The 26,108-nt window shown below is 35.1% G+C and overlaps 1 protein-coding gene and 2 long non-coding RNA genes across 3 annotated transcripts; 2 read left to right on the top strand and 1 right to left on the bottom strand.

Annotated features, from left to right (window-relative positions):
- Positions 1–1,508: 1,508 nt before the first annotated feature.
- LOC133864532 (palmitoyl-acyl carrier protein thioesterase, chloroplastic-like) lies at positions 1,509–13,578 on the top strand. Its single transcript, XM_062300900.1, has 6 exons — positions 1,509–2,125; positions 2,220–2,353; positions 6,559–6,660; positions 6,816–6,984; positions 7,100–7,168; positions 13,256–13,578. The coding sequence occupies exons 1-6, from the start codon at positions 1,859–1,861 to the stop codon at positions 13,475–13,477; spliced, it is 963 nt and encodes a 320-aa protein (XP_062156884.1). The 5' UTR covers positions 1,509–1,858; the 3' UTR covers positions 13,478–13,578.
- A 2,871-nt stretch (positions 13,579–16,449) lies between these two features.
- Positions 16,450–24,373, bottom strand: LOC133862337 (uncharacterized). The gene is made up of 3 exons (XR_009899204.1): positions 24,174–24,373; positions 24,031–24,095; positions 16,450–16,755 (listed from the first exon to the last, which is right to left on the bottom strand). It is a non-coding gene; the product is annotated as an uncharacterized LOC133862337 (long non-coding RNA).
- LOC133864312 (uncharacterized) lies at positions 18,782–22,208 on the top strand. Its single transcript, XR_009899483.1, has 3 exons — positions 18,782–19,075; positions 20,957–21,029; positions 21,961–22,208. It is a non-coding gene; the product is annotated as an uncharacterized LOC133864312 (long non-coding RNA).
- Positions 24,374–26,108: the final 1,735 nt, after the last annotated feature.

Raw genomic sequence — 26,108 nt, 5'->3', positions numbered from 1 at the left:
AAAGAATATAGATCTGCCTTCATATAGACTAAGTTTGAGTACTTTCCAAGCATAATATTTCGAGAAAAAGAAAGATAAAAGTACAAAAATAATCCTAAACTTGGAGACAAAGCAAAATACTTATAGATGATGTAAAATATATTATTCTAAAAAGGGAAAATAAACCTAAGGGGCCAAATGGGGGTGGCTGAAACCACCTCCAAACACTTTTAAGGGTGGCTCGGCCACGCCAATTGGCCAAAGGGGGTGGCCAATCCACCACCATCTGGATTTCTGTTTTTCTATATATATATATGGACAATTTTGAAATTTTTGTACTAAAAAATGCAAGTGCGGTGTACATGAGCTATTTTTCATCAAACAAGACGGAAATGGCTAACAGAGTACTTACATTTGTTGCAACTTTTTAAACATTTGACAGACTAAATTGTGAAAAAGTTATCAAACTTTGGGGGAAGTAAATTGTATTTTCCCTTTCTAATAGCAATCTTCAAATATTTTTTAATGTTAAATAGGTATTGGTACATGTGGTTTAGAGTCTTTATTTTTTGCTCAATGTGCTTTAATTCGTATCACAGATCGTATCTGGGTTTTGGAAAAATATGGAGATGGTACTTTCGTCAATTTTTTCATCTAAAAACTAACGATACTGACAGGTATTGACACGTGTCTACTCTCAGGTATTAACATGTGTCTTATACATTAAAAAACATTAAAAAATTTAAAATAATAAAACTTAAATATTTTTTTTTTTTCAAAAAAAAAAAAAAAAAAAAACCAAAATGAGGGGTGGCCCAGCCAACCCGAGCCACCCCCATTTTGCCCAAAGGGGTGGCTCACCCCTTGGCCAGTTTGGGGGTGGTCGAACCACCCTCGTGGCCCATGGGGGTGGTTCGTCACCCCCAAGGGCCTAACCCTCTTATTTATTTATTTCTTTCTCTTTTACCCTTGGGGGTGGCCGAACCACCCCCAAGGGCCATGGGAGTGGTTTAGCTACCCCCAAACCGGCCATGGGGGTGGCTTAGCCACCGACCTTGGCCAAAATGGGGGTGGCTGATTAAGAGGTAGTTGAGCGGCTTGAGCGGCCCCTCTTTTTTTTTGTTTTCATCTTTTAATGCTTTTTTATTTTTTATTTTTATTAATTTTTAAAGCTTGTAATTTTTAGTTTTTTTAATTTTTTTAATGCATAAAACACATGTCAATACCTGAGAGTAAACACGTGTACAACCTTTAATTTTTGGACGGAAAAATGAATCGAGGTATCATTTCCGTCTTTTTCGAAAAGTCAAGTACCATCTGTGATACGAACTGAAACATATGGAGCAATAAGTCAAGACCTTAAACCCACGGGTACTAAAAACTAAAAAATGTGTTTAACCCTATTTTATATGATTCTTTTCATTCTAATGTTGATCTTATTTAATATATATATATATATATATATATATATACTCTTCAAATTTTGTGCTTGATTTTCTCAATGATCTTCCCTCTCAAACAATTGGTTAGCAAATCAAAAGAATGAGATTTTCCACGTTTTTTTTCTTCATTATTTTATTTAGTTGGCCAAAAAGTAGAAAAAACGTAATCCTTACAGGATCCTTGTGCAAAATGAAGCCGGCTGCTATTGATAAAGAAATATGATAAAATTGAAATATTGCGGATGATAGTGGGGGACTTCCTCTTAAAAAATTGGCCGGCGATCGTACTTGCGACCTGTTCTAGCACGGGGTAGAGGGCCTGTCCTAGTCCAAAATGCTGCCAAGGGGCATTATGAAGTCTATATATGTACTCCTTTTGGCATGCACTACTTGCGCATCTGTAGAAGTGCATTAATCCCAGTATTTTCACCTTCACCATGCTAACGTCTTTGGTTGCCCCAACACACTTGATGAGGCTGGTGTTTCGACCAACCTTCCCTTCAAAGAATATGCCCACAACATGTTTGACAGAAAGACCAAAACAACTTCAATGGAAACCAAGGCAGCTTGACAAAACTATTGACACATTTAGCGGGAAGTTGTCGCAGGGCGGGCTTGTTTTTCAACAGAACTTCTTAATCAGATCATATGAGCTAGACCCTGATGGCAAAGTTTCAATAGTGTCCTTAGTGAATCATATGCAGGTTTTTATATCCGACGCCTGTCTCTTTGGTAAGGATTTGTAAGCTTCTATATCTAATGAAACCCCTAAACCTATCTTAACTTTTGTACTTGTAGGAATCATCACTTAATCACTTTGAGCGTTTGGGGCTAACTGCTGAAGGTTTTGGTTTAACATCAGAGATGAGTAAAAGGAATGTGATATGGGTGTTATATCGGATGCAGATTGCGGTGGAACGCCTACCTTCATGGTAAACCATTTTACTACTCACCATTACAATTAGATCGAGTTTCTGTGAGGGATATAATATAGGGGTTAATAGGAGTAGGTTTATTCGTATACCAAATGGTATCAAAGCCGTTCAATTCTTCAACCATCACTTCCAAATCTCCCATATCTCTCAATTTTTTTTTTCCTAGCTTCCGTTGCCCAATTTATTTATTATTTTTTTTTTTCCCCTCTCATTTTACAATCCACAACACAAAATATACCATGGCAGTTCTGTGGCAACAGCAAGCACCACTACTCCGAAAGGTGTTGGAGTTGTTGAGCCAAATGCAAAAAACTATGAAGCTAACCGTGGAAAACTCACGCCAACTGCTGTGTAAATCTGACAATGTTCTAGCGATTGTGCAAGAACTTACGCATGAAGCACTAAACAAGCAACTAAAAGAGTTATACAAATAAACCTACACCTATTAACCCCTATATTATATCCCTTACAGTTTCGCAGAGTGATTTTGTAACCAATTAAATCTGATCCATCTATATCGCTATATGCTGCTCTAGCACCACATGACGTTGGCTTTGATACTCTTAATCATGATCGATAAAAAATATTGTTAAATACATATGCATTATTACTCGAAAATGACTAAGCAATTAGTTTAATCTTATTTGGGAAAGAAACTGTTGGCTGATTGTTTCCAGCAAAACGCATTTCAAAGGGCAGCAGATTATGACATGAAAACACAAGATAATAAGGGAAGGTTGCTGCAGAATTTCTGCAGAAAAGTGAACAAAACAGAGGAAAAAAAAAGAGCTGAAAACAAAGAAGTGGAAAGGGTTTTTTCTGCAGAATTTTCTTCTTCTATTCTTGGGAGTCTTCCTTTTCTTCATATATCATCTGTCCATACAGTAGCTTCTTTTGTTTACATGCAAAACAAAAAGAGCCTTTTACAAGTATGTTTCTAGAAGCCTTCGTGGATACACAACACCCACTCACTTTCACCTACTAACCAAGGTTTAACAAAAAACACAACCAAGGTAAACAAGTAACTAGTCAAAGCACATTAGTAGATAACATTCTCCCCCTTAATGTGCTGTTCTTGAACTCCTAATGCTTCTTTGAGTTACTGGAACTTTTCCTTTGGCAAAGCTTTGGTGAAAATGTCAGCTACTTGCTCTTTTGACCTGCAGAATTTCAATTCTGTTTCTCCTTCTTTAATTGCTTTTCTAATGAAGTGATGCTTGATTGCAATGTGTTTGGTCCTGCTGTGATAAACTGGATTCTTTGCCATTGCTATAGCTGATTTGTTGTCACAATACAAGTATACAGCCTCTTCTTGTTTCTCACCAATATCTTCAAGGATTCTTTTCAACCAAATAGCTTGAGACGTTGCTATAGCTGCTGAAATATATTCTGCTTCTGTTGAAGATTGAGCAACTGATTGTTGCTTTTTTGAGGACCAAGAAAACACCCTGATCCAAGTGAAAAAGCTTAACCAAAGGTGCTTTTCATATCATCAACACAACCACCCCAATCACTATCACAAAAGCCAATCAACTTCACAATGGATTTTCTGCAATATCTAATTGCATAACTTGTGGTGCCTTGAATGTATCTAAGAACTTTTTTTGCTGCTGGAAAGTGAAAATGACTTGGAGAATGCATGAACCTTGATAGAAAACTTGCTGCAAACAAGATATCAGGTCTTGTTGTTGTGAGATATAGCAAGTTTCCAACCAAACTTCTATAGAGTGTAGCATCCACCTTTTTTCCTCCATCCTCTTTCTTTAGTTTTTCATTGACAGCAAGGGGTGTAGCCATTGGTTTGCAACCAAGCATTCTGAATTTTTTCAGAATTTTTTCAGCATACATCTTTTGAGAAATGAACACCTCTTCTTTGTCTTGATACACTTCAATACCAAGAAAGTAGTGTAGTAGCCCCATATCACTCATCTCATATTTTTTCACCATATCTTTCTTGAATTCTTCAATCATTTTAGTACTACTTCCAGTCAAAATCAAATCATCAACATATAATGCAACAATAAGCAAATTCACATTACCTTGATGCTTTACATACAACGTTGGCTCATTCTTGCTCCTTTTGAAACCACTTTCATTGAAATAATTGTCAATGTGGCTATACCATGCTCTAGGAGCTTGTTTTAGCCCATACAAAGCTTTTCTCAACTTATATACTTTTTCTTCTTCTCCTTGGATGACAAATCCTTGAGGTTGCTCAACATACACCTTTTCTTTCAACTCTCCATTTAAGAAGGTCGATTTGACATCAAGTTGGTATAATAACCATCCCTTTTGAGCTGCTAGAGAAATTAGAGCACTCATTGTATCCAAGCGAGCTACAGGAACAAAAGTTTCATGAAAATCAACTCCGGGCTGCTGTGAATACCCTTTTGCAACTAGCCTTGCTTTGTTTCTGAAAATTGAAATTGACTTAAAAAATATAGTGTGTGTGTACAAGTATCAACAAAAATTAAGCACAACGGAAAATAAAAGACACAATTTTTGTTGACAAAGTGGAAACTCAATTAAGAGAAAAACCACTCCGGGGCAGCCAAACCCAAGAATTCTACTATTCAGAAGACAAAGCTAGATACAAGACAGTAACACTCACATAAACCCAATGCAGTGGTCATATCTTGATCTCTGACGTGTAACCCAACACGAACGCTTCCCAACCAGGTTCTCCTACCTGAAAGGGTCTTCAATAGAATCCTTTATCTTAGAGCCGACCTCTAAGATAGACTTCGGTTGTAGCACAGCAACAGCACACTTGAAAGGGCTTCAGAGGAAATATCACGTCTCTGAGCAGTTGTGGAATTCAACACCGAATTCTTGTAGTCTTCAATGCCCAGGAGCCTCTATTTATAGGTTGGGGGCTCAAATGAGCGTCAGACAAAATATAGCTAAGCGCCATCCGGACAGTGGACATGGGCCGTTCGGACGGACAACTGTGCGACAAGATTTTCCAAAAATTTTGCGAAGAAATCTTTCCTGTATAAGAGCTTCGTCCGGACGGGATGGCACATCGTCCGGACGGTCGCACGTCCGCTGCAAGTAATTTTCATAAAAGGCTTCGCGCGTCCGAACCATGGGGGAGAAGCGTCCGAACGGAAATTCTTCAACACGCATTTCCATATCTGCAATGCGTGTGTCCGGACCATGAGAGGCAGACGTCCGGACGGTTGAAGTCGAATCGGCAGTTTCCATATACGATGCACCCACGTCCAGACCACAGCTGTCAGACGTCCGGACGGTTAATTTTGAACTGCGATTCTTGCCTTATAGAGACACACGTCCGGATGGGATACCACATCGTCTGGACGGTTGATTGATTTTTCCTTTCTTGGAACTTGGAAAGAATCAGAGAACCGTTCGAGAACTGATAGGCGTCTGGACGTGCTGCTGAAACGTCCAGATAGATGCAAGTTGGAACAGAATCTTCTCGATACAGTGAAGGGGTCCGGACGGAAGGAGCACGTCGTCCGGACGGATGATGCTTGTCTGCCTGGCGTCCGGACGGGATGACACATCGTCCGGACGGATGGAACAGTGGACAGATGGGCGTCCAGACGGGATGGCTCGATCGTCCGGACGGCTGACAGGAAACTTGAAATTCTTTTGACTTGCAGGCAGAATTGTTGGCATCACTTTGAATAGTGAAATTCCTATTTACCGTATCTTTACACATAAGTGATTTTGTCTAAACACAGAATGACATGTTTCCAGCAAAACACACTTCAAAGGGCAGCAGGTTATGGCATGTAAACACAAGATAATAAGGGAAGGTTGTTGCAGAATTTCTGCAGAAAAGTGAACAAAACAGAGGTAAAAAACAGAGCTGAAAACAGAGAAGTGGTAGGGTTTTTTCTGCAGAATTTTCTTCTTCTATTCTCAGGAGTCTTCCTTTTCTTCATATATCATCTGTCCATACAGTAGCTTCTTTTATTTACATACAAAACAAAAAGAGTCTTTTACAAACATGATTCTAGAAGCCTACGTGGATACACAACAGCCACTCACTTTCACCTACTACAAACCAAGGTTTAACAAAAAACACAACCAAGGTAAACAAGTAACTAGTCAAAGCACATTAGTAGATAACAGAAACAATACAAAGACTTAGTACCCATGTAATTCCTTCACAATTTACCACCTCGATCAATGTGAACTTAACTTTAGTAATTGTTTGCTTTTCTTTGAAGGGCTGATGTAGTTCAAGTTGAAACTTGGATATCTGCAACAGGAAAGCGTGACTGGCTTGTCCGTGATTACAAGACAGGCGAAACTCTTATTCGAGCAACCAGGTTAATTCACACTTATTTTTTAATATTCTTTTAATCATGCCACCCACCAAATTTATGATTGCCGGATGTAGGTACTATATATCTTCTTTCTGATAATTTTTTGCCATTGATTACTGTTATCATGCTTCATTGGAGTAGTTTTTTTTGTTATGCAGCCTGTTTTTTATGATGAATAAGGAAACAAGGAAATTATCTTTCGTAAAGGAAGCATGGGCAGAGATAGAGCCTCATGTTTTGAATTGTGACCCTATCATTAACAAGGATAAGAGAAAACTTCGGCGATTGGACCTTGATGCAGCAGATTATGTCCGAGTAGGTATAGCAGTAAGTATCTTCAACTTGGAATCTGAAGCTTACAACTTCAATGTTTTTGCATATTTTCTGTAGCAATATTTTATTTCCTATTTTGAATGAAGTTCTTTACTCCTTACCGTTGCAGCCTTTATGGAATGATTTGGATATGAATCAGCACGTGAACCATGTAAAATACATCAGCTGGATTCTTGAGGTACATCCTTTTGCATGCCTATTCGATCTTCTTCTTGTAATAACCTTATTGTCATGTTACATTACAATTTTAATATTCCATTTTGTTGATGAGGATTGTAATACGATTACTTGATTATGACATGAGCTCAACTCAAATTAATAATTCGGGTCACATGCATGACTGAATTCTTCAAGATTGGACATTCACATGCTATGCTTTAGTATAGATTTGAAATTCGTAGAAACATATGATGAGAAGAATATATGAAAGGAAGAATAGAGAATAAAGAGTGAAATTGGAGAGAGAGTTATGTGCTACATCTTGTATATCGATCAGTATATTAAATAGTATTACTTAAGTCATTATTTATAGAAAGACTATGAGTAGTGAGCAAGTAAACCCTAGCATATTAAAAAATGGAAAAACCATAATAGGAAATCGAATAAAGAGAATAATTAATCTAAATATTCTCACATCCCCCCTAAATGTAACACCACAGTGAAATTAATATAAAATATTCGTTGTACAACCATATTCCACCAGGAATAAGACAAAAGGGATTTCACACTCTCCAAAGAGAGCCTACAGCGGAAGACTTTTTACTTACATAAAGAGATAGCTACTAATGAAACCCATATTCTAAAAAACAACTAGAGCAAAACTAAAGTATTATAACATAGATAATTCTCCAAATGTTACAGTTAAAGACTAGTCACTAACATAAATATTACAAACCAAATCTGATAGTCATAAAATCACATAAAGTTTTAAGGCCTAGTCTTAACATGATAAAACATATGGATAATCTTGATTATAACAAGACGTGTGTCCTCCGTGCCATCCCACATGATGTAACTCCTAAAAAATTATCCGAACTAAATCCTGTAAACAAAACATCCTTCTCTTGGGATACCCCATCAACTAGGCTATCTATAAAACATCACATATTTTACTGGTGGCAAAGATACAATTGTAAGTCCATGACTTAGTGAGTATAAATACGCATGATTTACATGTTATCTTATGATGAATTTAGATGATGTTCAAGGTATAAATTACATGCAACAATATAAAGTAATAGTTCTTTATTTGACAAGATAATCATGAATGCAATGCAGATATAGTATATATTATAATAAGTGAATCATATCATAGTTCAACTCCATATGATCTATCCAAGCCTTTACCTCTTCTTGGTAGGGTTGTCGCTGTCCTGGAGGACCCATAATATAATACCAGTGCTCTGGATATGTTAAAGCATTTTCAAAATTAATATGTATATATATTTATTTTTTGTCTTGGGAATGTATTAAAGAGCATTAAATGAAAATAATCCCACATGGGAAAAAGAGAAAGTGTAGTTGGCATTTATAAGGCCCAACACACTTTAAGCATTTAAAGTAATGCTTGGATATATGCACTTATATATATACTCTAGTACGGTGAGAAGCACCGTATGCGCACGACTGTGTGTGGCAGTGGGTTGTAGGACGCTTTGATGGTGCACTTGGCATGTGGCACAGAGATTGGGGCGATCTAATCATGACCTTTCAATTTTGGATGGTCATGATCAATCGATCTGGTGGTTTAATCTAGACCATAAGATGTTTCTTAGGTAGATCCAGTGGTTGGATTTACTGGACCATCACTAAAGTAAACTATAAGGTTAAATCACATTTTATCTAACAATTGAGATTAAATAATAACGATTTAATGATTATTATTAGATAATCATTGATAGTTATTTGATTTAATGGTTAGAATTAAGTGTCTGTTAAAATAACAGTTGATGACTATTACTTGAGAAGTTATAGACAGTTGGATAAGCAGTTATTTCAACACAATACAGAAGTAACTGCTGTCCAGTTATTTAATAAAAAAGATAACAATTTTCCTTTTATCTTTAGTTCTTTTTCTCACACCTTCTGTATTTAAAATTACAAGTCTTTGTCTGTCTCTTGTTATAATAGAAAAATCTGAAAGTGTTATGGTTTAAATTTGTTTGTACAAAATGCAATTAAACAAACAGAGAATTCTAAGCTCTATTGTATCCTGGAGAAATATTTGATGTAACCCTTTGCATACTTTTCTGGTGGGGGCAAATAATTTCTTAAGGAAAGCGACGTTGTAATGCGCCTTAGGAGCATTTCGTTTTTCTGTTTTCTTTTACTTTTTTTCTAATAGCATATTGTCGCATACCGTCATATACTAGGAGTCCGACCTCAGGTGGCCCATACTACTAGCAAAGCCATAACTATGGCCCTATCTATAGATTGTGTGCGCTTCACAAAAACAACCATTGCATCCAAAGCCAAACATAACAGTAAATCTCTTTGACCATATGGCTAACCCTTATAATAATAAGCCCATAACCATTATCACACACGTACCGATATACCGTATCTTACGATGCAAGTTAATATTGTATGTTTTTTACATGCATGCTTTACAAACTCATCGTTTTCATTATATTCATCAATCATTTTCATAAAGTAGAGTTCATATTAATCTAAAATACATTTCATGTGGGTTGTAAACATGCGGGTTTGGTACATAAAGCAACAAAACCTCTTCTGGGCAAGCCCTAAGATCTTAACATGATCGGTAACATAGCCCTGGAGCCCAATAATACACCCATGCCAAAAAAGGACACGTCCAACATCATTAAGTTGTTAAACCAACACTAATCTTGCATTAAAACCAAAAATTAACTAGAGATTGAAAACCATAAGGTAGGGTATGAAAATATAACTAAAGAGTAGGTTAAAAGCAAGATACCAACCTAGTAGCACTGATAAAAACGAGTTTCGGTTAGGATAGCTACCTCTCTTGTTCTTCACCTCAAAAATTTAGTATGACGTAGGAAATATATATTGCTCCACATTGAGTTGGTGGATCTTAAAAGTGCTTATAAATGCTAAGTCTCACATTGGTTCATTACAAGGTGAGATTGGGTTTTAAAAGTAATTCTAAGGAGGTCCAATTTTAACATGACTAGTCATTTTGGCATAATAGGGCAAATGTGACTAGCACTTTCCTTTGGTCATTACATACTGCTACTTCACAAGATTCAAAGTCCAACTCTAAAAATATAAAAATCAAACTTAAATGTGTTATTACGTCATTGTAAGTTTACTGAAGCTAGTTATTCTATATTTATTTTTAGGGAAATTACACTTAACCGCCTCAATTTGTAATGTCCCCCAATCCTTCAATTAGTTTAATGTTACCTATCAATCTGCCAAAGGGGTTGCAATGTCCTCCTTTTACCCCTAAAAAGATAAAAAACACCCCTAAAAATAAAAATAAAATACATAATTAAAAAAAGAAAAACCTAACTGTTGTGGGTTAGGAGGTTTTTTTGGCTTTTTTTTTTTAAAAAAAAAAAAGAAAGAAAGAAAAGATTTCAGGGGTATTTTTGTCTTTTTAGTGGGTAATAAAGAGACATTGCAACTCCTTTGGTAGATTGATAGGTCACATTAAACTAATTTGAAGATTGAGATACACATTGTAAATGAGGTGGTAGATTAAAGGGCTAAGCGCAGTTTCTCCATTATTTTTACTAGCTTATTTTGTCTTTAATTCTTGGTAAGAAATCTTAAGTTGCCAAACCTGCATCTTCTAGAAATTAAATCCATAACATAGAAAATTACATCTTAAAAAAAATAGAAATAGGGAAAAAACTTTTCTAAAACAATTATACTATCAAATTATAAAAATTAAAATTATATTTTTAAACCAAGGAAAATCTGTTCCCACTTCTATCAGTTGATTTACACTCCCCAGTTTTTCATCTCATATTTGCATATAAAAAATAAATCAATAAAAACAACCTCGTAATATATATATATATATATATATATATATATATATATATATATATATATATATATATATATATAAACCCTCATATAATTTTTCAAAGAAAAAGACAAACCATTTTGAATTGAGGTTGTGCTGAGATTTGGTCTCGAAGAAGTTTTCTTTTTTTGAAACAGAAAACTTTATTACTAAATATGAGCCCTACAGAGAATTACACTTAACCCAAGGCCAATACAATACAAGAGAAGCTCATACATGCCCGAAGGCAAACACCACTGCCCGTAGGCCATTTGTGACTAGAGATAAAGAAACTCCACCCACTAAGTCAGGAAAAACCTGACTTAAAGCAGCTACCAAAGTTTGACTGTGACAAAGATCCAGAATATACAAAAACAACAGCTACCCAAATAATTAATAAACATTACAAAGAACATACCTGAAGCCCCCCTTAATAATAAAGCACAACCTAGCACAAAGAAGAGAGACAGATCTAGCATTAAAGCCATCAAACAGTCCCAAAATGTCTAAAAATTACAAAAGTAGACCATAATAGAAGACACAAACAGAAACTATAACCGAGTGCCGAAAAGAGACAGAGGCGGATTCCGTCGAAAAACGGTGGCGCGTGGGGAACACGCGCCATCCTCAGAACCACCTAGCCGAAGAACAACCGCCATAAACCCCAACCCCACCGTGCAAGACCAGAAAATGGCGGAGCGTGACCGTCACGCGCGCCAAAGAGCAAAAGCCCCTCTGGCGCGTGCAGGCCACGCGTCGAACTCTGGCGACCGGCATGAACTATGCGACCGGCAGCAGGAGCGAAGGCGACAGAGAACACGGCCGAGGGGCGCGTGTCTAGCAGAAATCAGCGGACGTGCGTAGATTTGGCTTCCAAAATCTTTAAAAAAAAAAAACAATGAAATCCAGCCAAAAAACACTCCAACGACGACACAAAAATCAGCCACTCCACCAAGCTGAGCATCGAGAGTAGAAACTTCTGCCTGAGCCAAAAAAAGAAGAAAAAAAAACACAAACCACCATAGCCCACAAAGCTAAGTGAACATCAACCCCCACCGAAACAAAAAACGGGAGGAACAAAAACGCTCCAAAGCCCTAAGCTAGGAGACACCACCACCAGGAGAGGGAGACGTGAAGCCTCCCTCTCCCAACAAAACCAACCTCAAAGAAAACCCCTCTCTAAACTGGAAAAAAATCTGGAGCTTCTCTCTCCTCGATAAGCCACCGACATACTAAAGTTTGAAGAAGTTTTCTTAGCTGCTCTCTTTTGGCAAATCTTAATGTGCAAATAGCTTAAAAGATTCTTCTCATGATAAAACCAAAAACAACAGAAATTAAATTAAAAAAAAAGAAATCCAAATGTAGACTATTGCAATAAAAGAAGATTGAATTCTAGCACCTAACAATTGGAAGCGAGAAGAAGATGTTTGTGCCTTTTGTTTTCTTTGACAACATGAGTTTTCTTTTATTCTTTTCTTTTCGATGTGACACTTTACGATATTTTAAGCAAACTTTTATCTTCATAAATATTTAGCCAAAAATAAAAGATTATATAAACCCAATTTGTGTATTCGTAAATAATATTAAAGAAATTAACTTGAACATTGTTTAAATTTTTTTCATTAAAAAACGTTATTCATAAGTTCTTAACCAAAAATAAAAGATTATGTTACACGATTTGTTTATTTGTAAATATTATTAAAGAATAATAGAATACTATTTTAAGCAAACGTTTATTCTTCACAAACACTTAACAAAAAATAAAAGATTATGTAACACTATTTGTTTATAAATTTTTTTAATAGAAAACGTTCTTCATAATTACTTAAGCAAAAAATAAATACTAAACGCGCATACGTTTCACTTAAAACGCTGAAAAGTTGGTAAACATACATTTTACTCAAAAAGGACAATTGTTACCATTTTAGCCAATTCTCTTTCTTCTATACTTTCCATGCCATGACAGATAATATCTTAAGAAATATAAATAAGACACAATGTCCAAGAGAATGAAAGAGATTTCTTGGACTTGAAAGTTATTTTATTTTATTTTCTTTCTTGCTTATTTATTTATTTTTATATATATACATATTATGCGAAGATAATGTGTAATGCTTAATTCAATCATGCATATATCTCTTTCTTTAATCTATTGTACTTGTGTATATTTCCTTTTTTTTTTTTTTTTTGGTTTTTAGAATGAGCACTTGTTCAAATGCTTTCAAAGTTCTTTTATTGACAATGGAAAATGATGCTGCCTCTTAGGGTGCTCCACCATCAGTCTTGGAGAGTCACAAGATTTCTTCCATGACTTTAGAGTACCGGAAGGAGTGTGGGAGAGATAGCATGGTACAATCCCTATCTGCAGTTAACAGAAATGGTTCGAGTCACTCTACAGAGGATGAAGGGGTGGAGGTTGATCACTTGCTTCAACTTGAAGATGGGTATGAGATCCTGAGGGCGAGGACTCTGTGGCTGCCAAAATAAAGGGTGCTCAGAATCAATTTGATATAATAAAAACAACATATACATACACACACAAAAGTTTCCTTTAATTTATAGTAACGCACTGATATCATTATATATATATATATATATATATATATATATATATATATATATATATATATATATATATATATATATATATATATATATATATATATATATATATATATATATATATATATCATTATATATATATATATATATATATACATGGTATGTTGTAATTTGATTGTAATAAAAACATTTCCGTATGAATTGCTTTCATTGGAATAAAACACTAAATATGTATTTCTTCGTTTGGTCAGTGCAATAAGTTGGTGTATCAAATCATGTTGTAACGAAATTTCTTTAAACATCCTTATAATACAATTATAATTTACATTATTTAGGAATTTTTTTTCTTCGTTATTTTTAAAACATAAACATCTATGTTACAACTATTTTTGTTTCATTCACGCCCGAAGATAGAAACCAACAATGTGGTGCCTGTCGACTGTCGTAACATACATATTTCTTCTTCCTCTTTCCCCTCCTCCATCAAGCTCGAACTTTTCCGACTCAAATCAATTCATCACTATCTAGAGGTTTTATGTTTCTCCTATTTTAACAGTTCTCTCCAACACTTCCTTATTCGGATCTTGATTTTCTTACTTTTCTTACTCGGGAGCTGAAATAATACTTCTATTGGAAGCACTCATTAACATTATTGAGTTTCAAATGATGTAAACAAAATCGAAGACATTGGTGGAGCCATGGCCACTTGGTTGCATCTGACCCGCCACTATCATTACAAATCCTAACCTTACAAACAATCAACAAGATTAAGCTTGGCAATTTTGACACGACTCGCGAATCCGACACGAATAAATAGGGTTTGGGTTTAGGCTATAACCCGTTAATGACCCGTTTATGACTTACCAACCTGTTTATGACCCGTTTATGACCCATCAACCCGTTTATAACATATTTATGAAGCGATAATTACACATTTTTTACCAAATTAGTTAAATGGGTTGACACGCTAACCCGATGGGTTGACACGCCAACTAAATGGGTTGACACAACAACCCGAATTGCCAAGCCTAAACAAGATACACCGACAACCCATTAAAGAGAAAAAAGAAAATGGCATGTTCATTTTCTATTAACGGGCAACTTATTTTGAAATTGAAATCCCATAATACCAAATAAAACAAAATAAAAATTACCACAACTCACGAAACATATTAATAATCCTAAAATAACATTGCATGCATCCATTCTTAATTAAAAGAATTTAAACATAAATGCAACCTAAAAATATCCAACTTTGAGCAACTACTCAAGCGTCATTAATAATTCCATTCACCTATTCTTCCTTTTCATCATCTAGAATGTTGAAGAATAGATCTATTAGTTCAAGGTGACAAACAACCAAATTTGCTGCTTTGTGCTACTCCTTAATGTTAAGATCATTTAATTTTTTATAGCTCCTCAATAATTTTTATCTATTCTAAGGTGATACCTTACCGGTAATTGTAGCACTCAAGAAAATAAAACAAGTAAAGTAATGCTAAGATAGTATTGAAATGCATATATAAAATACCCCTTTAAAACACTTTTAAGATAAAGAATTGGAATAGCTGAGAAAAATATGACAAAAAGAGATCAAAATACTTAGAAAATTTTGGATCAGGCCCTCTCAGACGATATCCAATCAAAGTCCGTTCGACCAGAAATCTGAATCACATTGCAACAAAGGGAAAAGGGTGGGAAAAACAAAGTTATGTAACCTCATTCCAACGGCGAACACGTCATTCGAACAGGATGACTTTCAACGTGGTATCATGAGATCACATGATGTTACATGATCAAAGGCCCAGATCTACGTACTCACGTGCCGAAAAGGCAGTTTTGATGTGTGCATTAAATGCTGAATGTTAGAGCAGTTCGAATATATATATCGATTGGAGGGGGGGGGGGGTGAATTTCCATGTGTCAGTAGGGACGGAACCAAAAATTCTTATGGGCAGAGTCAATGGCCGAAATTTTTTTTTTGGTAGGGGCCAAATAAGCTAAATTTTTATTTTTACCTTATATTTTTTTATTTTTTAGATTATTTTTTTTCCCAACTAAATTTTTTTTTTTTTAAAGAAATTTGGAGGGTTCATGGCCCCTGCCAGCCCCCCTCCCTCCGTCCCTGTCAATATGTGTGCGATTCATAGCCCGTTCAAACAGGTATTGATCGAAATTGTGGATGATAAAAAAATCTAGAAATAGAGGTTGAGTTCCGTTGAAAAATCTACTCAAAACTCTTTTCTCTCTCTTTCAAACTCTGAGAAAAAGTGTTACTTGAAAGGGAAGGGTTCTCAGGTACCGAAGTCCTACGAAAGAAAATCTCGACGTAGAAGTGCCGAAGTGCTCGGGAAAGCACAATTTTTAAGGTATAAAGACTAAACCCTTTCCTTTCTTGCGGTATAATTTGGTAGAGAGACGTTGTAAGACCTAAATAAAATTATACGTGGTTGAACAACGTAGTCATAGTGCCAATTTAATACCCATAAAGTGTCATAGTAATGCCTATATAAATTCATATGTGGATATACTGTAGTCATTAAAGCATCATTATGATGCTTGTATAACATTGTATATTATGTATATGTAGTCATGCTATAGGTATATTTGTGATATTGTGATAACCATGTAAATGGTTGTATCATCGTACTCAAGTTTGATAAAATGTAGTTTATACTTATTTTGATAAAACTACGTAAAAAGGGTCATGCATGTATTTTGGTTACACATGTAAACACGTTGTTATGTTGCCTGTGACGACCCTTTTTTTTTTTTTTTTTTGAAAACATACAAACGGATCTTCACAGTGGCACGACTACTTGTCGCTCAGCCAACATAACGTACATATTTCATAACATGTACCTGATATTCAGAGTTACATCTAACACAACGGAATATAAATAATCAATGTGCAACGGAACACATCATAAGCGGAAATACATCTAATACATGACAGTTATTTACAACAAGAGCCATTTACAAGTCTATCTATTTAAGGCTTATAAAATTACATACCATAACACAGGTTCAACAAATACATGTGCCACGTAGGACACGAGGCATAAATAAAATACCCAAAATACGGACTACCCATGAGTCCGTGACTTATGACTATCGCGATATGCTCCAATCATAGCATCCCATGTGCTAGGTGGACGAGTCAATATCTATATTCGCAAAACCTGCAATCAAAGTATAAACGTCTGTACGGTTGCGTGGATTGCCGCATCCATACAGGTGGAATTATGAGCTCACTGTTTTAGCATAAATAAATACACTAAGATCTCAGAGGTATACTATTCATTGAGTTTTTGCAAAGAACCAACTTTTTTTTTCTAGTCATGCGTACACTATAACAGCCACCAACTTTATAAACTTTTGTTTGAAAACCCCCATAGCTGATATAGCAAACACCGACTACTAGAAAACATTTAAAGCATACTATACAGCTGGGACTTAGAAAACAATAGCATTTAAATCATGCAACCATCCGATAAAAATACACATAAGCTCTTTTTCATTGAGACTCTTATGTATAATAATACGTCTAGCAAAACTACTCATAATGTAAAAACACCACACTTATAAAAACAATGCTATACATGCTCATGCAAGTTTCCTCATGGAAATGAATCCATGCCTCATGGAAATGAATCCATGCCTCATGGGAATTAACCCAAGTTCCTAATGGAAATTAATCCAAGCCTCATGGGAATTAACCCAAGTATAGTTTCCCGTGGGCTATAAACCTCACTTCGATGCACATTTAGCGTTCATATGCTCATGCCTCAAAACAATATACATATATTTTCTAATTTCATGAACATGCTTTAAACTCATGCTTCCAATGTAAATCCATAAACAATTGAACACATCAATTCTTCTACCAATATTTCCGTAATTTAAATCCCTACAACATCTCACAATCAAATCTTTCAAATCAGTTTAAATCACACTTTTTAGTCACACATCATTTCTCATAAACATCCACTACAAAAAATTAGCAATTTAGTGGCGTGGCTACAATAACTCACTTTATGACACGCCACTAATTAGTGAGGTTTCATTTAATGAAACGTCACAAAATAATTTAGTGACGTGTTAAATATGTCACCTCAGAAATTAGTGGCATGTTGAAACTGACACGCCACTATTTAGTGGTGTGTATCTCTGACACGCCACTAATTTAGTGGCGTGTCTCTTTTGACATGCCACTAATTTTTCGTTTTCCCTCCTTTTTTTCTCGTTTTTTTTTCCACTCCCACTCACCCTCTATTTATTTTCGTTTTTACCCCTTTTTCTCATTATAGAAGATCGTCTGTCTTCTCCCCTACACAGGTACGATTCATTCTTCCTTTCTTCTTTCTTGTCTTCCTTTCTTCTCTTTTGTCTTCTTTCTTTGTTTCTTTGTTTCTTTTTCTTTTAATTTTTCTTTTTCTTGATCTAAGGGCCTGAGATTGCATATATGGTTGGTAAGAACATGGAAGGATTGGCTTGAGGACTCCATTTCTGTCCTCTGTTTAATTAGTGTGAGATTTCGTTTTGATTCATCAGCAAGTATAAGCACAAACAAAAGAGAACGAAAAAGCCTATAGGAAATAAAAACCCTAGTTTTTTCCCCCTTTCACCTCTTCCAACCTGTATGGCCTTCCAGCCTCTTTGTGAGGCTTACCCACCTCCTAGTGAGGCTTATCTACCTCCTAGTGAGGTTTTTCTGTTGGGTTTTTTCCCCAACTCCCCTGCTTTCCTCTGGTAATTTCAGGTTTCAGTTAAGAGTTACAGAGCTTCGGTGATTCTCTCTGAGTGCGAATCAGTTGGTGTCTCTGTTTACAGAGCTTCTGTGTGTGTGGTTCCCTTTTAGCACGAATCATTTGGTGTCTCTGCGTTTGTGGTTGGCAAGTCGTGTAAAGACCAAGAAAATAAATAGGAGATTTATCAATTAATAAATTGTATTCATTAATAGATGGGCGTAATAATTATTATAGTGTGGTTTAAATAAATATAGGGTCAAATATTAATTCTAAAATGATAGAAATAATATAAAATGGGGTCCTAATGTAACTTATATAAATTGGAGCATTTAAATAAATTGTAATCCTCTTTACCACGTGTCAGCATTTGGTTGGCTATGATAAGATAACACTATCTTCTTCCAACCACTTACACATGGACACATGTCCCACTCACCCTCTCTTTCCTTTTCTCTTCCTTTTTCCTTTCTTTTCTTTTCTTTTTCTCTTCTTTTTCGGTGGACACCAGCAGCCCATTCTCCTTGTCTTTTCCTTTTTCCTTTCTTTCCTCTCTTCTCTCACACTCACGCACAACTCCTCTTCTCTCTCCCTTTCTTCACACACACACGCACGTTGAGAGAGAGAGAGTTGGACCGAAATGAGAGAGAGATACCGAGAGAAATCTGCAGAAATTGAGGGAAAGCCCGAAATGAGAGATGCTGTCCGGCCATGAGAGAAGAAGAAGAGAAGGAGAAGCAACGGTTCATGGGTTCCGGCCATGGGCCTTTGTGGGGTAATTTCTAGCATTTTCTTGTGTTTTTATGTTACCCATTGATTATAAAGCACGAAAACCATGTGTATGGTTTAAGATTTGTTTAGATTCGGATTTTAGGTTAATATGGTGATGGGTTTCGGTTTTTGTGATGATATATTGGTGTTTGATGATTCTAAAATGGGTTTTGGGTTTGTATTCTTGAATTATGATTGATGGGTCTCTTTGGAGATTGATCTAAGTTGGATCTTAGAGTTGTTATGATCTTTGGTTTAGAAGACTAATTTTTATGGGTATTGTTGTTGTAGATTTATGGTGTTGGGTTGATTGGCCTTGCTTGTTTTGCTAGACTAGGAGTGATTAAATTTCTAGTTGAAATTCTAAAGGGGTTATTGATTCTTTTAGGATCTTTGAGTTGATTTACTATGGTGATTGATGCTTGTGGGTGGTTTATGGGGCTTTTGATGTTAATTTTGGATAACTTTTGTTGGCTATGGATGATTGGTTATTAATGGCTGATTTGTGATGTGTGGTGGTGGCTGGTTTTGGATTTGCATTGATGGAGGTTGTGATTTTGATGAGTTGGAATTTGATATCGGTTAGGTGTTTTGATATTGAATGGGTATTGAGGTTTTGGATTGATTTTTAGTATGAATTCTAGGTTGTCGTTGATTGAGTTTGAAGCTTGAACTTGATGATGGGTTTTGGTTGCCTAGAAATTTAGTTTTGAGTGGGTACGTAATTAAATGATTTTTGGTAGTTGGGATATGTAAATTTAGTGTTGATGTTAATTGAAGTTGGAACTAAGTGCTATGGATCTCGGCTTTAATAGTATTTATTAATGTTATTTTAGTCCTTTGATTTCCATTAATGTTTGAGTTATTTGGATTGGGAAAGTTTTGGAATTTTTGGTGATATGGAGGGGTATTTTGATGGTAATCCAAATCTGGATTTGAGAGTTGTAAATTGAGTATTATGCTTATGGAATGGAGTTGAAGCTTTGATGGGTGTGTCTTTATTGGATTTCATGGATGAGTTTGATTTCTAGTTAAGTGGTGATTCTTTGATGAAGCTTAGCTCTTGGTGGCAATTCATCTTAAGGAATTATATTAGATTGTGTAATACAATTCTAGTCTTCATGTAAGTTGTTGAGAATGGGTCTTGATATGTAAATAAGGATTTTGATGATATGTTGGATAAGGTTGATTCAATTAAATTAGATTCTTTATTATGGTTTAATTGGATGCTTTAAGGATAATAGATTGTCAATTAGTAATTAAAGTCCTCATCTTTGTACTAAGTGAGAAATGAGATATAAGATAAGGAAAATAAGTAGGTCGTAGCTAATACGTTTAGATCCTATAATCTAAATTACTGATATAGTTAGAAACCGATAAAGATAAAGTATATTAGTAGTTGTAAATCTAGAGCTTAAGGTTAATAAGGGGGGGACAACAACTGAAACATAAATGTCAAGGAGATATAGATTGCCCAAATAACCCTAAATTAATATGTATAAGCTAGTAGACTTATATAGGACATATAAATGTGATATAAATCAATTATGTAGCAACCTAGTAACTAATTCATCTATCGATATACATATAGTACTTATATGTATCATCGAATTAGGTTTAAGCGTTGTATGTGTATACATATAAGTGTATATGAATCAAATATACATTGTTAATATAATAAATAAGCAAGTAAAATAATAGAAGTATCTTAAAGATAGTAAGTGTGATAAAATATAAACCTACAAGCGAGGACTGACGTAATAGTAGTTAAAGGAGCTTAATTGGTTCTAGTGATCGAGTAATGCGACGTGTGAGCACACGGGTAGTTTATGTGTCATAAGGTATGGGGTTCAATAGCGTAGTCTAACGATACCTATGTTTGCAGGATAGTGTCCGGATTGGAGACTTCAATGGGTTCTCTAATGTAGAGTTCGAGTCATGAGTTTAATGCAGCCCAGGTGAGTATTCTACTCACTGAGAAAAGATATTTTTCGTATGTTATAGAAATGCAAATGATAGATGATTTTCTATTGAATCAACGATATGTTAACATGTATGCTTTGAATGTTTTAAGTAGTTTCAATTATGTTGAAATATCAATGATGTTATGAAATGATGCATAAATGAAATGTTTGAATTGATTTAGAGTGTCTGAATATGTACTGCAATTATGCAAAGAAAAATAAAGAAAACTTCATGTTGATTGGTTCATTATATTTGAAGAGAGCATGATTTGTAAAGAATAGGAGTATAGAGTTTGAGTTGTAAAGCATAATGCACGAACACATAATAAAGAAGAGAGCGTGAGGCTCATAATAACGAAGAGAGCGTGAGGCTCATAATGAACAAAAAGACTATCATGAGCATGCATAGCATTGTTTAAATTGTGTAATGTTTTCATGATAAGTATATGGTAGTTTTGCCAGACGTATTAGTATGCATAAGAGTCTTGATAGAAAAAGAACTTATGTATATTGGTATCGGATTGTGTGATTTTTTATGAAAGTATATTGTAGTTTTGCTAGACGTATTAGTATGCATAAAAGTCTTGATAGAAAAATAACTTATGTATATTGGTATCGGATGGTTGCATGATTTAAATGCCATTGTATTCTGTAACGAATCTTTCATGTATAATACTAGCTGCCCAGTGTATTTAAATGTTTTCTATTAGTCGGTGTTTGCTATATCAGCTATGGGGTTTTTCAAACAAAAGTTTATAAAATTGGTAGCTGTTATAGTGTACGCACGACTAAAAATGAAAAGTTGGTTCTTTGCGAAAACTCAGTGAATAGTATACCCCTGAGGTCTTAGTGTATTCATTTATGCTAAGACGGTGGGCTCATAATTCCACCTATACGGATGTGGCAAACCCCCACAACCGTATAGATGATGTTTCTTTGGCTGCAGGTATTCCGGTCATAGTTGATGGTGTTGTAGTAGTATACTTGGGATATTACGACTGAAGCTCGCCGCGACGGTTGTAATTGTCGGACCATGGGTTGTCTACTATTTTATAGGTTTGTTTATGGCTTGTGACGTTTGTGTCACTTGTTATTGTACAAAACCATTTATGTCACGTATTTAATTCGTGGAAAGATTTAATCATATAGTTATTTAATGGCTCTTTGTTGTAATTATTTGTGATAGACGTATAAGATGTGATTTCCGCTATTAGGTTATGTTTTCCGCTGCATAGTTGATAGATGTTATACTCTGATTTGCCAGGTACATATTATGGGGTATGTACATATGTTGGCTTTGCGACATATCGTCGTGCCACTGTGAAGATCCGTTTATATTTTAAGAGATTAATGATTATGTGGATGTTTTGTATAAAAAAAAAACGGGTCGTCACAAGTCGTCTCTGCGTTTTGTTTTTCAGTAAAGGGGGAGTTTGCCGGTGGAGGGTATTTTGTTGGATTTTCCTTCGTCCTCTCTAGGTTTCTCTGCAAAAATAGCAAAAGGTGCGAGTTGGGTCTTCTCCGCAAGTGGTTTTGTCTCTAATCTGTCCCTTGGCAAAGGGGGAAGGCTCCGGTGGTGGAGTGTATTTTGCCGGATATTTCAACACAGGGCCGTAGAGGTGATTTGGTTAGTGCATCCAATGGATCTTTAAGCAGACCTACCATTACGTTTTCCAAAAAGTAATAAAAAAAAAAAAGAAAGTAATCATTATATTCAAAAAAAAAAAAAAAAATGCACGCAGTACATGTACTGGGTGCATTTTTTTTTTAACTGCCACGCCGCAGATTGTGGCGTGGCTGTTCCTAACCCACACCATTAATTTAGTGGCGTGGCTATATCTGACACGCCACTAAAGTTTGTGGCGTGGCCAAATTTGCTATGCTACTAATTGTGGCGTGGTAGTTCAGACACGCCACTAAATGAGAATTAGTGACAAATTGATTAGTGGCCTATCAAAAACGTCACTAATTACACGCCACTAACACTTAGTGACCTGTTAGACCATCAAAAACGCCACTAAATGCATGTCACTAAAAATCAGTTTTTTTGTGTGATCATTGATACTTCAACATAATTGAAACTACTTAAAACATCCAAAACATATTGTCAATATACAGTCGGTTCGGATTTATAAAACACATATATTTTGCAATTCTATAATATATGAAAATAGTAGTTTCTCAGTGAGTAGAATACTCACCTTGGCTGCGCGGATTTAAGCACTAGTTCTCCTAGACACCACCTTGCAATGTATCATTGTGGAATAATACATTGCATTATTTAGCACCTTAAATAATTGACACCCTAACTAGCACTTGAATCGCTCAAGGCTAAACCGTTGGAAACCCATAATATTTTTAAGGGTTCCAAACGTCTACCCATAAATCTTAGACACTAACTAAAACTCAAACAATATTAACTCAAAGCATTTGCCAAGGGTTAGATATTAAAATCACTATTTAACTATTTACTCATAATATTAATTACTAACCCGCAATTAATTTCACTAACCCATAAATTATTTTCACTAACACTTTTATAATAATATTAGCAATAAAATTATATTCACTAATCTCTAAATTATTTCTCACTAACATTTTCTCAATATCATTAACACATTTAAAATAACATTAACCCATAAGAAAATCTTAGGGTTAACTTCGCAAATATTATTTAAACTAAATACCCATAATTATTTATTTTTACTAACATTAGTACCTAACCCATAAATACTTATTTTTACAAAACCCATTACTAATTTAGAATTAATCATCACAATAACAACAATTAATCCACCAACTAATAATCTAGATTTTAAACACTAAAAACTCCAAATTAATTTAACCCATCAAATTAAGGTTTCTAACTTTAAATCATAATTTATAAAATACTACCCCAAACACTATTATTAACCCAATAGCTTTTACGAAGGGTTAATCACATAAAAACTCAATTAAAATTAAATACCCAAAAGTTAGGGTTGAGGAAACTCACCAAAAATTTCACCAAATGTAAATTCAACACTTGGAGAGTGTTTAGCAAACTCCCCACAACAAATCCTAAGGACACATAAAATCAAACTCATATATGTTTAGATTTAATCTAAAATCTCAAAAATCAAGAGTTTGCGAAAATACCTCAAACCAATCGGTAGTACGTAGATCGGGTTTCGTAGATCACGTTACCGAAATCAGATTGAAGATCGGACCGTTGGATATTCGTAGATCAAAGATTTTCTATAACAATCATTAAGAAAAATAAGAAGAAAAGGCCCTGCCTCTTTTCGAAAAATGAAAAGAAAAGGCCATTCGGCCTTCTCTCTAAAACAAGGCGCACTGGGCCTTGTTTATTATTATTTTTTTTTTTCTGCAGGAACGGGCCACTTGGCCCTTCCTTTTAGTGAAGGACACTTCTTTTATTATATATATATTTTACTTTTGACTTTTCTTTTCTTCTTTGAATTTTAATTTTTCTTTTCTTTTTCTTATTCCTTTTCTATTTTAAATTCTTTAATTCTTTTCTTTTCTTTATTTAATTTTATTCATTAATTCATTTTATTTTATTTTTCATTTCTAATTTCTTTTCTATTATTTCTAATTTCTATTTTCTTTGGGCTTTAAAAATATCCATTTGCATTTTTAATGACACTAAAATAATTTTAATTAATTATTTACTTAAATTTTATACTCTAATTATTTAATAATGTCCCGGACATTACATTGCCCAAATTCTATTTTGATGAGAATGAGGTATAAAAATGCGATCTTTAAATTTATATGCATGAATCTCCATATCACTGTTCAAACACATATCAACTGGGACAGTTTCAGAGAGCATTGGTTGATAGCCGGTGGAAATAAGTTTGATTGAGCTTGGAAAAGAATTAGATCTAAGAGTCTCAATCAATATCTGATCGATGACAGTTAACTCAAGGGTACAAAAAAGTGCTTCGCTTGATGTCTAGTTGAAACCCGTTCGACCAGGACTACCCAAAACAGAAAGGTTAAGACTCTTTTGGGAAAAAGAAAATTGTTAGGTCTTATAAATTGGCTCAATTCGGTGATCAAAACTAGGGTTGTAAATTCTTTAACATTTAAGTGATTTTGTGTAAAAAGTTAGGCTTTTTATTTTGAAGTTTGTGAAACCATCACCCACCATCCTGACGTGAATTGTGAGTCAAGACTTCCAGAGCATGCCCTTTAACACAGCTATGTGCATCCAACGCTTCACAAGCTCTTTGTTTATAGGCTAATTTTTACTTGGAGAGGAGAGAAAAACCCTAGCCTCCACAATGAGATACACGACAAAGGGGCCGGGGACTTAATTCCATTGCATCTTCTCTCATAAAACACGGCCAAGGACAGGGTTTAAAATGTTTGCAAGTGTTTTACGATGTTACAGTCTATATATCGGGTTCCTTGACTGCAACTTCCAACATGTATTTCAGTATACTCCAAAAGGTTTGTAATAGTTTGACAGAGTATTGATAGTGCCGATATTTTGTTGAGTACCATGGTGACCAAAATGAAAACAAAATATGATAAATATTAGGGAGACTTTGAAAAAATTAACTCCTTGTTGTTTGTCGCTTCTGTGCTTGATCCACGTTACAAGATGGACGTCTTGGAATTTTGGTTCATGAGTAATGTTGGTGAAAAAAAAAAAAAAAAAGATTGTCTCCAATTTAAAGAATGTTTTGAATTAGTTATATAATCACTATGCTATGAATATTGGACGAAATGGGGCAAGGCTGCCAAATGAAGGTCGGAGTTGCACAAGCTCAACCTAAGTGGGTGTGGGTAGTGGTACTTCTAATAAAGTAGAGAAATATGCTTTAAAGGACATCCATTCATTTTGGGCAAGTAGAAATTTGATGCATTGTCAGACAGAGATAGACTAATATTTTGTAGAGGATGTCGAGACACCAAGTGAAACCTTTGATATTTTAATGTGGTGGAATGGAAATTCAGCAAAGTTTTCAGTTCTCTTAGAGATAGCGCGAGATGTCTTGGCTATTCCACTTACCACCGTTGTTTCTGAGTCTGCATTTAGCACTAGATGTCGCGTCATAG

Source organism: Alnus glutinosa, chromosome 3 (assembly GCF_958979055.1).
Source record: "Alnus glutinosa chromosome 3, dhAlnGlut1.1, whole genome shotgun sequence".
Classification (NCBI taxonomy): Eukaryota; Viridiplantae; Streptophyta; class Magnoliopsida; order Fagales; family Betulaceae; genus Alnus; species Alnus glutinosa.
This window is presented reverse-complemented; position numbering and strand designations above follow the sequence as displayed.